The 14,339-nt window shown below is 36.1% G+C and overlaps 1 protein-coding gene across 4 annotated transcripts in view; it reads left to right on the top strand.

The window, feature by feature from the left end:
• Positions 1-14,339, top strand: part of ACBD5 (acyl-CoA binding domain containing 5) — a 33,689-nt gene that overhangs the window by 7,137 nt on the left and 12,213 nt on the right. For 2 of the 4 annotated variants that reach the window (XM_004326020.4, XM_019933291.3), the window contains 7 exons: positions 168-240; positions 2,639-2,753; positions 2,858-2,890; positions 7,696-7,830; positions 8,745-8,948; positions 9,737-9,843; positions 11,241-11,508. In XM_004326020.4, coding sequence (XP_004326068.2) covers positions 168-240; positions 2,639-2,753; positions 2,858-2,890; positions 7,696-7,830; positions 8,745-8,948; positions 9,737-9,843; positions 11,241-11,508 — 935 coding nt within the window. Of the gene's footprint in view, positions 1-167; positions 241-2,638; positions 2,754-2,857; positions 2,891-7,695; positions 7,831-8,744; positions 8,949-9,736; positions 9,844-11,240; positions 11,509-11,684; positions 11,759-11,881; positions 11,979-14,339 lie in introns of all 4 variants that reach the window. The other 2 variants (XM_033852378.2, XM_019933288.3) reach the window with 2 other exon arrangements.

Genomic DNA, 14,339 nt, shown 5'->3' with positions numbered 1-14,339 from the left:
ATTTTTCTTCAAGGTGGTGCATTTAAAGAGATCCTTTGGAAACATTAATATAGCTTTAAGTAAAGACTGTTTTAAATTAATGATCCTATAGCAATAACTATAAATTGTATTCTGAGCAATTGAAATCAGGTGTCTTTCTGTAGTTAATTGGATATTTTTATTTCTAGGGATGCTTGGAGTTCATTGGGTGATATGACCAAAGAGGAAGCCATGATTGCATACGTTGAAGAAATGAAAAAGGTAGGGAAAACAATTCACAATAGAAAATAAAACTACTTAGAGCAGTTTTTTAAAAAAAATATTTATTTATTGATTTATTTTGGCTGTGCCAGGTCTTAGCTGTGGCCCACGGGATCTTCGTTGAGGCATGTGGGCTCTTTAGTTGCAGCATGAATGTGGGATTTAGTTCCCCGACAAGGGATCGTACCTGGGCCCCCTGCACTGGGAGCACAGAGTCCTACCCATTGGACCACCAGGGAGGTCCCTATTTAGAGCAGCTTTGATTTAGTTTTGTTATCAAAGCAAATTAGCTGCTTTGTTTTTAGGAACAAAGAGATTGTAATGTGTTAGAATATAGAATCTAGATTATTGAGCTTATCAGGGCTTTATCTGTCTCATCAAAGTTCATCTTAAGGTAAATGTTTTTTCCTTCAGATGTGTCACATTGTGGGGACATGCTATTTTCTTTTCTTTTCTTTTTTTAAATAAATTTATTTATTTTATTTATTTTTGGCTGCGTTGGGTCTTTGTTGCTGCACGCGGGCCTTCTTGAGTTGCGGCGAGTGGCTACTCTTCATTGTGGTGCGCGGGCTTCTCATTGCAATGGCTTCTTGTTGTGGAGCATGGGCTCTAGGCACGTGGGCTTCTGTAGTTGTGGCACACGGGCTCAGTAGTTGGGGCTTGTGGGCTGCACAGGCTCAGCAGTTGTGGCACATGGGCTTAGGTGCTCCGTGGCATGTGGGAATCTTCCCGGACCAGGGATCGAACCTGTGTCCCCTGCATTGGAAGGCGGATTCTTAACCACTGTGCCACCAGAGAAGTCCCGTGTTTTCATTTTTTCATCTTTCTTATCTTTCTCTATCGTTGACTTCTGCAGAAAGTATATAGATAGGAATCTTTTCAAATACTGATTTCCCTTACTCAGGAGTGTGGGACTTAACTGGGCTGTCTTGAAAACATTTCTGTTTTCAAACTTTTTATGAGAAATAGGTAAAAAGACTGCCCAACAGTATTCTCATACAAGTGTTGACTCATAAGTTGAGATGTTTCTATCACTGGATTTATCAGTAACAAGCATTTTTCTGTGAATGTAAAAATCCTTCAGAAGCAGAATAAGACAAGGATGCTTTTAGTTTCTCTGGTAACTAGTTAAGAGGGCATTCTTTATTAACTAGCTCTTCAAGGAGCAAATTAATGAAGAAATCATGGATTTTTAAAGATGATCTTACTGCCTTTTTATAAAGGAACATTTGTATTGATATGTTGGTAATGGATCAGAAGTTGTGAAATCTAGATCTGTATAATAATCTTAAATAATCTTTGAACATAGAGAAAATATGTAAAAAAGGAATATTTTTTTGCCAGATGCTTTGATAGTATTAATCTCTGTAGTAATTTTTATTTGGTAGATTCAGAGTAATTTGTTTTGTTTTAATGTCTTCTACATTGCTCAAAGTTGTGCACTTTGTTACATTTTCACAATTTTTATTTGGTGGATTTTGTTTTTCTATAAAAGAGGTCAGAGCGTAGTTCTTTTGGCTGTTAAGTGTATCAGTAGCAGAACAAAGGAGTCTTTCAAAAGCAGAGAGAGAACAATAATGTACAGCTTTGGTTTGATAACATTCTTTTTTCTTTAAATATTGTTATAATCTTTCCTCATTCCCTCCATTTTAACTATTTAGTGGTAATTACTTTTAATTGTATGTTGATACAGAAAAGACGTGTGTATATATATATCCTATTATTTAAAAAAAGAAAGAAAACGAATAATGGTATCATATTAAACATACTGTGCAGCTGCTAGCTTTTTGCCTGTAAAAAAAAATTTATATTTTTCCAGTCAGCACACACAGAACTAATCATAGTCTTTTTAATATCTGCAAAATATTCCATATATAGAAATACTTTATTTTGTCAGTCATCAGTTGATGGTTCTTTATTTGAATACTTTTTCACCTAATTTACCTTGCTCTTTAAACTTGATGATTCTAAATTGGCCCGTAGTTATGAAGGTGTCTGAAAGTGGTTGCCATTTCCTACTTTACTTAACACCCTTTTAAAAACACTACCTTGGTGTTAAAGAACACACGATAATTTTACTCTAACCCCACAATTTTCTATTTTATTTTACATTAGGGCCTTTAGTGCTTAATGCACAATCTATAGCTTATTGTATAAAATTTTACACGAAGCTTATGTAAAATAGTTTTGAAAATGAGAACGCTTTTAAATCTTTACTTGAAATTTTCCTAGGGTGGTATAGGCATCAATATGTAATTAACATAGATACTTTCAGGAGTCTGTAAAAGCACTTCAAATCTCAAAGTTATCGGTAAGTAAATTATAAATATATTATTTGGTGCTAGTGTGGATCACATTAATAGTTGGTTTTCACAGGATTTGTTTCTTTTGATTACAGATTCTTGAAACTATGCCAATGACTGAAAAAGTTGAAGAATTGCTACATGTCATTGGTCCGTTTTATGAAATTATAGAAGACAAAAAGAGTGGCAGAAGTTCTGATTTAACCTCAGGTTGGACTCTTTTACCTAGTTTTTCGTTCAGCAGCTGATACATTATGCATGCATTAATATTTATATTATATGTCTAATTTTTTTTTTTTACTTTCACATGCCAGTCCGAGTGGAGAAAATCTCTAAATACTTAGAAGGTAGGAATAATGAAATCCATGTGAAACTTTGGTTTAAAATTTATATGCCAAAAGAACTCTGCACAAATTTGTATAACTTATGGGCTTTTCACTCAAGAGTTTTCTTTCAAGCAAATACATTGCACAAACTTCCAAAATATTATAAACCCTAATTTTTTTTTTCAGAGTTTTAAAAAAAAATTTATTTTATATTGGAGCATAGTTGATTAACAATGTTGTTTAGTTTCAGTGTACAGCGAAGTGATTCAGTTATATACATATACATGTATCTATTCTTTTTCAAATTATTTTCCCATTTAGGTTATTACAGAATATTGAGCAGAGTTCCCTGTGCTATTCAGTAGGTGCTTGTTGGTATAAACCGTAATTTTTACCCTTAGGTTATTAAAACATGACAGACGGTTCATTTGTATACAAAATTATAACAGAATTCATGGTTTTATTTTTATGATTCATATTTTCTATTTTGATTTATTAGTTATATTAGCTATTATATTGCTATGGCTGAAATGACTTGCTAGCTAATTTTAAGTGAATATGTTTATAGTATGGTTTAACTCTAGTGTAGCTAGCTAAAACAAGACGTCAGTGAATTCACCTCACTTGGTCTTTTTTTTTTAGAGTTCTGTTTTCATGTTCTCAGTAACAAATTGAAAGTCTTATCTTTTTACGTACTAGCAGGAGCTGAATAATCTGCAGATTTGCTGGTATTAACCGTAAACATTTGCTCTTTAAATTGTTTTAGAAAATAGAGTGAAATGAGCTCCTAAGAGTCATTCTAAATGACAATTATATATGTTTTAAATAAAAATCAGCCTGCCCATCCTTTTTTTTTCCTGGCATTCCATTCAAAAGGCATCTTTTACTAATTGATCAAAATATTAATCTTCCTGTTCTGTCATAAGGCCTGCAGTTTGTGTCCGCCACAGTAACTGATGGTGACTTTTACTGGGCATAACTCTGTACCACACCCTCTGTTTCTGATTTGTCTACCTAGAGGGGTCAAATATTAACAAATAATCTTCTTTATAATTCATAATTTTTCAAGTCAGAAAAAAAATTAAATGTTTTCTGTTTGTGAAGTGTGTTATTAGGATGCAGAGGGGAATAAATCAGGACCTGCTTTGGTTGTGTCCAGCTGACTGCCAGAGGCAAATGTTGAAACAACTATAGCTATAAAAACAAGGAAGAGTGAAAAATGATAATAAAGCCTCAGATCCATAATCCCTTAGCTATAATTTAAGAGTTCAAAAGGCTTGATAAAGCTTTTTTGATAACCCGTTTGAGAGCAAAACCTGTCCTAACATTACCAGGAGGAGCAAACCTTGACCTTAAATGACATGAGGCTATTTTAAGTTTTTATCCTATTTTGTACGGCTATTATATTTTGCTACAAATATCTTAATTTTTTTTTTTTTTAGTGAGAGCCACCTTAGACTCTGTTGAAGGTGTCATATACTATACATTATGTATAGTATATGACCTTTGCAAAATTAGAAAACTCTGGATTTCAAATTGTATCTAGATCCAAGAGTTGTAAGGGATGCGGACCTATACCATAATTTATTTAACCTGTACCACTCTAATGGAATTTAGATCGTTTCCTCTTCTGATCTTCAAAAGATGCTGCTGAAAGTAACCATGTACAAATGTCACTTTACATATGTGTAAGCATATCTGTAAGAAATTATATTAGAAATATAATTGTTGGATCAAAGGATGTGGGCGTTAGATAAGTGTTTCCAATTTTGTAAGATATTGCCAACTTGCAAGACAGTTTGCAATCTTGAGTTTGTTTCTTAAATAAAGAATCTTGTTAAAAGTAGCCGTTTAGGTCCAGTAGAACAGATTATCTATGTCACATGGGCTTTTTCAGAATATATATACATAGTAAGTTTTGAAATCAGGAAGTGTAAGCTCTCCAACTTTGTTCTTTTTCAACATTGTTTTGACTATACTTCTTTTTTCTGGCCGTGCCACACGGCTTGCGGGATCTTAATTCCCTGATCAGGAATCGAACCCATGCCCCCTGCAGTGGAAGTGCAGAGCCCTAACCACTGGACCACCAGGGAATTCCCATTTTTGACCATTCTTGATTCCTTGCATGTCCCTATGAACTTCAGAATCAGCTTGTCAGTGTTTGCAAAACTGGCCAGCTGGAATTTTGTTAGGGATTGCAATGAATCATAGATCACTTTTGGAAGTATTGTCATTCAACAATATCGTCTTCTAATCCATTTACTTAAATGTTCTTTAATTTCTTTCAATTGCTAGTTATTTTATTCTTTTGCTGCTATTGTAAATTAAATTTTCTAATTTCATTTTTCAATCGTTTGTTGGTAGCTTGTAGAAATACAATTAATTTTTCTATATTGATCTTGTATCTTGCAACCTTGCTTGACCATTTATTAGTTCTAATAGTTTTTTTGTAGATTACTTAGGATTTTCTATGTATAAGAGCATGTCATCTGCAGAGATCATTTTACTTCTTCCTTGTCAGTCTGGATGCCTTTTATTTATTTTTCTTGCCTGATTGCCCTAACTAGAACTTCCAGTACAGTATTAAATAGAGATGACAAAAGCAGACATCTTTGTCCTTTTTTTAAAAAATTAATTTATTTTATTTTTGGCTGCGTTGGGTCTTTGTTGCTGTGTGCAGGCTTTCTCTAGTTGTGGCGAGCGGGGGCTGCTCTTCATTGAGGTGCGCGGGCTTCTTATTGCGGTGGCTTCTCTTGCTGCAGAGCTTGGGCTCTAGGCATACGGGCTTCAGTAGTTGTGGCACATGGGCTTAGTTACTCTGCTGCATGTGAGAGCTTCCTGGACCAGGGCTCGAACCCGTGTCCCCTGCATTGGCAGGCGGATTCTTAACCACTGCGCCACCAGGGAAGCCCAGACATCTTTGTCTTGTTCCTTATTTTAGCAACAAAACATTCAGTCTTTTAACATTATGATTCTAGTGAGTTTTCTTAGATGCCCTTTATCAGATTGAGGAAATTTTCTTGTATTCTCAATTTCTTCAGCGTTATATTCATGAAAGAGTGTTGGATTTTGTCAAGTGCTTTTTCTGCATCCGTTGTGATAATCTTGTGGCTTTTATCCTTTAGTCCATTAATATGGTGTACTACGTTGATTTTTGGATGTTGAGTAGGGCTTACTAGTAATTCTCTGTGCTTTCTGCAACTCTCGTCACAGAGCTGCTGTGATGCTGTCAAGTAGTTTTGCTGCAACCATCCATTTGATGGGGGTTTTGGGGATTCCCTGATGCTTTGTTTTGTTGAAGGTGTCTGTGGGTGGTGAGTGTTTCTGTTTTTTATTTATTTTTTTGTCAATTGTTATTATTTTTTATTTTCTGGTTGTCAGGGAAAGAGTAAGGGAGATCCAAAAGCTATGCTGCCATCATGATTCTCTAAGAGAGAATAGACCATAATGCCTATGATAGAGTTGAATTTTTACTCCTTAGTTCTACTAATTAGGGAATATAATAAGAATAAGAATATAGGCCTGACTGTTTAAGATGAATGGAGATTTTATATGTTATTTGGGATGCATGGGAGCATCCAAAATGGACTTGTATAATTGAAAATAAAGCCCAGCAGTTTATGGAGGAAGACCACTGTTTTTGGCCAAGAACCACTTAGGATGCCTTCAGTATCTCAGAGTTACGGAACTATAATTCCCAATATCACAGAATGGGGTCTAGTAACAGTCAGCACTGGCATCACATTGGAGCTTTATGGCAATCCAGAATCTTAGATTACCCCAGACTTACTGATTCAGATCCTAACCTTTTAACTAGATCTCAGGTGATTCCTATCCATGTTAATGTTTGAGAAGCTTCCATGTATTTACTCTCAAGGTATGACTTTGGGTAATAGGACAATTTGCCTTTTTAAGTGATTAATCACATTTACTAATGCTTTTTTTAAAAAAAGCTTAACTGTAAAGACATAATAATGTAAGTTGTGCACCTGAAGCCCTAAAGGTAATAAAAGGACAAAAAACTTTTTAGGGGCTTCCCTGGTGGCTCAGTGGTTAAGAATCCACCTGCCAATGCAGGGCATGCAGGTTCAAGCCCTGGTCCGGGAGGATCCCACATGCCACGGAGCAGCTAAGCCCGTGCACTGCAACTACTGAGCCAGCGCTCTAGAGCCTGTGAGCCACAACTGCTGAGCCTGCAAGCCACAACTGCTGAAGCCTGTGTGCCACAACTACTGAAGCCTGTGTGCCTAGAGCCCATGCTCCGCAACAAAGAGAAGCCACCGCAATGAGAAGCCCACACACTGCAATGAAGAGTGGCCCCCGCTCGCCACAACTAGAGAAAGCCTGCACGCAGCAACAAAGACCCAACACAGCCAAAAATAAATAAATAAATAAAGTTATTAAAAAAAAAACTTTTTAATGTAGTCCAACTATAATATTGATAAGATTGCTTTTAGGGCCAAGGCTATGTATGTTTTCAGCATGCTAGCCTATAGCAACTGTCTCTTCATTTACTGTGTATTAAAGATCATCTCTTAACTTTACATTTTGATCGATGTTACCTTAAAATAATTTATCCACTGTCTTGTTCAGAAAGGATTTAAGATAGCTTTATCATTTTGTTGTGAACTGATAACTGGAGGAATTAATGTAATGTACATATATTTACTGTCAAAGAAAATAATACTGTTCATTATATGTTAAAATTCTAACATTTTACTTCAAGATTATTTTATTAGTTATTTGTGAATTACAGTATTATTTTAAAATTACAACATGATTGTGTATTATAGCATTACAGATTAAATGGTCATTTCATATTTTAGATCTTGGTAATGTTCTAACTTCTACACCAAATGCCAAAACTCTTAATGGTAAAGCTGAAAGCAGCGATAGTGGAGCTGAATCTGAGGAAGAAGAGGCCCAGGAAGGCGTGAAAGGAGCAGAACAAAGTGATAGCGGTAATCTTTGGGTTATGAGCTAATCACTCTACATTAACTAAGGCGAAAGGCTATGGAGAGGTTTGGACTTATTTGGCATTGCGTGCAATTAGGGCACGTGGAGGGATGTGGGCTATTGACCCTATAACCAGGTTCGTTGTGGACCAAGAGGCTCTACTACAGAGTTCAGGGACAGCCAACCGTAAGCATAGATGGGTTGATGTTAATTGAAGGCAAACAAGGATAGGCCACTCCTCTAGATGTAAAGCCTGAAATGCTGCATTAGAAATGTATTCATTTAAGGTATTGTTTCCAATATAAATATGCGTATGTTACCAAGGAGACAAGTTAAATTCTCAGTATCTTGTCAAGAATGGCATGGATTCCAGAGAATAGAATGCAAGCAGAGATTCTGATGAAGAGAGAACATTGGAATCGTGGGGTTCTGCATTAGGGGGGCCTTGTGAGTAAGAGTACCAGTGATTCTTGGGGAGACTAGTTTAGAAAGGGGAGGCAGAAAGACACTAAAACAAGCCATACAGCTTAGTTTTGCCTTCACTTTCCAGTAAAGGCTGACAAATAATACCTTCTTTGAAGGCTCTTTTTACTGGCTATGTAGACCTATATATGGCTGGGTCTCATAGAGCAATTTGCCTATGCCCGAAAGAGTGAAAAGACCTCAAGAGATTTATCTCTTAAAAGGGGTTCTAGAAGATTCACAGGGAACTGAAGCAGTTTTGAAACCAACAGTTTGGGTGAGCTCTCAGCATATAATTAACCCCTTTTCAAGGAGCACCCCATCTCTCTGATCCACGTAGGAAGCCCTTCAAATGGATTATGATAGGCTGGGGAAATGACTACCTGATATTAGAACATAGTGTACAGAAGTTTTCCTACAGTGAATTTTTATGAATCTTTCCATTTTCACATAAAAGATAAGAAAATGATGAAGAAATCTGCAGACCATAAGAACTTGGAAATCGTTGTCACTAATGGCTATGAAAAAGACAGCTTTGTTCAGGGTGTACAGAACGACATTCATGCCAGTCCTTCCCTGAATGGCAGAGGTGCTGAGACAGTAAAATCTGCAGATCAAAACTTGGAGCAAACGGAAGAAACTGCTGTCTGCGTTCACCAAGGTACTGTCACATCAAAGTTGTTTCTCTGGCTTCTTTCTTATGAATAATATATTCTTTTAATAATTTTAGGATATTTAGGAGCTGTTGAGAATTTTAAAAACCTCTATTCAGTAACATGTTAAGGTTTATTAATATTATAAGGGTTTATAGCTTTGAAAGACCAAAATAGGGCCAAGGCTTTTATATTTTTCTTGAAATATTTTTTATTGTGTTTTTATATGGAATTTTAAAATAAAATCTTTGAAATTTTTACTTTTATTACTGATGTTTCTTTTAACTCACATCTCTAATTATATGATACTTTTGTTCTCAGGTCAGCAAAATAAGGTATAGTCGTTTCAAAAGTTACGGCTCTAGGAGTGAGCCTATAGTGTGTATACAGTGAATTATTGACATTGCTGTAATTCACTAGAGAAACCAAGAAATACCATTTCTTAATATAACAACCAAATGTGCACAGTTGCGTCCCAAATTTAGGGTCCTAGCCGGTAGTCAGTTTTTTCTTATAAAGTTATTAGGTTTTTATAAGTTTGATCTGGACAGTGTCTTTTTATAATTCCATGATAAAATACTTTGTAATCTTTTTACATAAAAATTACTGACTAAATTTAAAATTTTGGTAAGTTAAAAGAAAGTAAATCAAATTTATCTCCCAATATGAAATGGTAAATCAAATTTATCTCCCAATATGAAAATAATATAGAGCAGATAAATTTTGAAAATGTAATAAATGCATTTGTCTTCAAATAGAGAATAATTATTCTACCCGGACATTTGTATATATTTAGATGTAAATGATGATCATGTTGAAGATGTTTCAGCAATTCAGCATTTGACGAGTGATTCAGACAGTGAAGTATACTGTGATTCCATGGAGCAATTTGGACAAGAAGAGGTAAAAATGACATTTTTTAATTGGTAAATTTTCAAAGTGATATCAGAATTCCATGCATAACTTCTGTTAATAACAGATGTATATGCTGTTCACCACTTTGAAAACATACCTCTAACATGTTTAAACATTTGTATTTTGTTTTTTTGTGAATTAAAAAATATATAAAATTCCTGAATATTCAAAACTGTTTAAATATTATAATTTATAATGTATTTACAGTTATAAATATTCTGAGAGAGGTGGGATGGGAGGCAGAAAGTGAACTCCTTATGCTAGTCCTTATGTTTGAGACATTGATAACAGTCAAGAAGACTGAATAATTTCAAACAAATAAATCTGTTCTTCACATTGACTAAATACATTGGACTGAAGTTTTTTTTTTTTTTTTTGCCGGCACGCGGGCCTCTCACTGTTGTGGCCTCTCCCGTTGCGGAGCACAGGCTCCGGACGCGCAGGCTCAACGGCCATGGCTCACGGGCCCAGCCGTTCCGCGGCATGTGGGATCTTCCCGGACCGGGGCACGAACCCGTGTCCCCTGCATCGGCAGGCGGACTCTCAACCACTGTGCCACCAGGGAAGCCCTGGACTGAAATTTTAAGTGGAAGTACTTTTCAAATTTCAGTTAATTAAGATTTGGTATTGAAAACTAACATTTGGAAAACCATTAAAAGTACATGAATTTTGTATTTTTCTCTTTGACAACTTTTTCTGATAACGACCAGGGTGGTTTTGACGGCTATATTTATGTTTGTTGTTTTTACATCCTCCCCCTGGTCTTTCCCCACCCCTGTTCTAACACAGTGGTTTTTAAATTTATTTTATTTTAAAATTAAATTAAATTATTTTTTTATTTTATTGAATTATAATTGATTTACAGTGTTGTGACAGTGCTTTTTTTTTTTTTTTTTGCTGTACGCGGGGCTCTCACTGTTATGGCCTCTCCCGTTGCGGAGCACAGGCTCCGAACGCACAGGCTTAGCGGCCATGGCCCACAGGCCCATCCGCTCCGCGGCATGTGGGATCTTCCTGGACCAGGGCACGAACCCGCGTCCCCTGCATTGGCAGGCGGACTCTCAACCACTGCGCCACCAGGGAAGCCTCATGACAGTGCTTTTTGAATACAGTAACTCTGGATATTTAAAATGTTTCTTGGATGAATAACTGAGTCATGAGCACAGTTCACTGCCAAACATCTCAGTTCTTTGCTGAGATGTGTATAAATCATCTCTATCCCATTTCTCCCCTACAGATGGGAGGCAGAATATGAATTGAAGACATTTTTTAGAAAAATAATATTTTCTATAATAACTTTAAAAAAATACCGCTTTATAAAACCAATCATTCTTCTATTGTCATGGAAACCTTGTGGTGTATAACTACATGCTTTACATTTGTAGTCTTCAGATAGCTTTACGTCAAACAATGGACCATTTCGCTATTACTTGGGTGGTAATCCCAGTCAGCCCTTGGAAAGTTCTGGTTTTCCTGAAGATGTTCAAGTATCTCCTGGGAATGGCAACAGGGGAGACACACAGGCGGCAGCAGTGGAAGGCAAAGGTGAAGTAAAGCATGGAGGAGAGGATGGCGGGAATAACAGTGGAGCGCCGCACCGTGAGAAACGGGCTGGAGAAAGTGAGGAATTCTCTAACGTCAGGAGAGGGAGAGGTGTGTAGCACTTGTTTTTTGTTCTCACTGTCTTTATAAACGAATTAATGAAATGGGGAGGTTCTAGATAGGAGAGGCACCAGGACTGTCCCTCTGCAAAGGGAATGTTGAAAGTTATCCTCGCGGAACATCTGACCATTTTCCTTTATGTCTGGTTCTCTCCTTTGACTCTACAGGGCATAGCAGTGTATTCTTTGAAGGTGTGGGAGAAAATATGTCTACTTCCACATCTTTTATGCAGTGTTTTAAGGTAGCCAAATTTATGTTTTATCACCTCCTTGAACGCTCACTGATTGCTCCAGCTGTGCTGCTGCTTTTTTCCTATTATAAGTGAAAATCTGAATTCCTTATTGTTTCCCATTTCCCCGCTTAGGTCAAAAGACATCATTTCAAGCTGATAAATCAAGTAATAGAGATAAAAGAACATTTAACAGTACAGAGGGAAACATTAAGAATATTAATGTGATCAGGTAATAAAGAGTTGAGTGGGGAAGAAAAGTAGGAATATTAATTTACAGTTGTTTATAGTAAGGAATCAATAGGTACTGTCAAAACAGCCATTTGAACAAAAACAAACCTCTCTAATTTATCAGAAAAAAATACACATTTTTAAAAAAGCAGTGAAAACAAACCATGTAGTAAAACATTTTTTAAAACCCGTAAAACAATGCATAATATAAAAGACTTAAGATCAAATGTATTTGTGAAAGCAGTACAAGTAAAGAGGCTCTACTCACCTACTTGAAGAAGAAGGTATTTGGATTGGTTCACAAAGCAAAGCATAACTTCATGCTATAGTCTACAGAAAGTAAAAAATAAAAATATAGGCAAAGGTATCTCACACAAATGCACATTAAAATAAGACAAGGTTAGTAATCTTGATATCAGGGAAGATTAATTTCAGGACAAAAAGCATTAAGATAAAGAGGGCCACTTGTAATGTTAAGGTGTGCAGTAGAGACTTAAAATTGTTAATATTTTATATAACATCAACACTTCAAAAAGCAAAATCTGCAGATGATATAAGGAGAAATAGGGAAAATCATATTAATATTCAGGAGACTTTAATATACTTTTTTTGGTCTATATGAGAGTGTAAGGACAAAAACATAACTAAGAATAATGAGAACCTTACTTAACATAATTAATTTGGTAAATCTTATTGGTAGTTATCAAACTGTGTACCATGATACCTATGGAACCTCATAATTCTAGATGCTAATTTTTTCTTTGTTACCCTTATGACACCCAGGCAAGAAACTCTGGACTGTATTTCTTATTTATTGTCACCATTGTCTCCCCTTTTCTACATTTGGTCCATCAGATAAAACTGTAATTCATTCTCTCTAATGTCTTCCTTTCCAATTTGATAGCCAGGCCAAACTTTTCGTTTTTCACTGATTCAGAAACCTCTTAAGCTTGTATGACTGTTCTTATTTTCTATTTAAATACATTCTCAAAGTGATCAGGATAATCTCTCTGTTTTTCTTTTGTTTTTTTTTTTTACTAAGACACGTTCTTCCTATTGAAGAATATACAGTATTTTTTGTCTGTATATATGCCTATATATATATATAGGTCTGCCTATAAAGCCTACACTCCTCACCTTCACATGGAACTTGATTTAACCTGTCCTTTGCTCTTCTTGACGTTATCATCCTCATGTTTTCATCACTCTCCTTTTTAGCATCTACCTCAAATAAGTAAAGAAAATCTTCCCACTCCCACCACCGGCTTGCCCCTTCCATGTCTATGTCTTTCCTATCGTTTGGCATAGTCTTTTGTCTCTTCTTTGTTGATATTTGACTATCCCTTCATTCAAAATTCAACCTAAAGGAAAAAAATAGTGCTTTTGGGGAGTCTTTCCTAATAATTCACATTTAACTTTAATTAGTGGAATACTATATTATTTTAATATCCTTACACTTTTACATGCATTCCTTTTGCCAGGACTTTTATGTGCTCTGAATATAGGATAGGTTAATAAATCTTGATAGTATATTATAAAGCAGTAGGGAAAAAGCAGGCTCTGGGGACCCCTAGGGTAAGATAGTCAAGTGTATGATGGTCATAACATGTCCCCCCCCAACCTAATTAAATGAAGAAAAAAGAAGAAAAAAATATCAAGGAATATGGCAACAGCAACTAGATAAGGGACTCATCCTCGTACCATAAACTTTGCAAAGTATCAGAGAGACAGGACAATTAGAAAGAAACTAGAATAGATAGGAAGTTCTGTTCTCTATAGAAGCAGTGAGAATGAAGGTGAGTCAATGAAATTTTGAAAAAAACCTCTCAATTTAGTGGGAAGCAGACTGGAAGCCATAGTGGCTCGAGGGTGAAGACTCGGAGTGTCCTTCTGGAACTCTTTTGGACACACAGCCAGAATGAGTGCAAGACTTGTTATTATTTTTCTCTTCCACCTCTGGTTGAGAAGGAGGCTGGAGAATGGGGCATAATCTGATGGAACTAATCACCTCTTGTCACAGAGGCTTAAAAAAAAGAGAAGATACAGGGAGGATTGGGTAGCCTAGTGTCCAGTTCACCGAATTTCACATACCCTCCCGTCTCCCCTTCCCCTGGGGACAAGCAGAACCACAGCCAGAGCTAGAAGAAACTGGGGTTTGCTTTCAGACATGACCTCCCTCTTCTAGTTCTGACCTTGAGGACACTGAGGGAGGCAGGGGGAGACAATTGCTCAGTGATAATTCTCTGTCACTGCCAAAGGCCGTCTGGCCTCTTATATGGAGGAAGGACCTGAAATATAAGGCCATCTATCATTTGAATATATATGTCATTTTTTATATATATATATATATATATATATATAT

The sequence above is a fragment of the Tursiops truncatus genome, chromosome 2 (genome assembly GCF_011762595.2).
Source record: "Tursiops truncatus isolate mTurTru1 chromosome 2, mTurTru1.mat.Y, whole genome shotgun sequence".
NCBI lineage: Eukaryota > Metazoa > Chordata > Mammalia > Artiodactyla > Delphinidae > Tursiops > Tursiops truncatus.
Note: the sequence above shows the minus strand (reverse complement) of the source record. Positions and strands in the feature narration are given on the sequence as shown.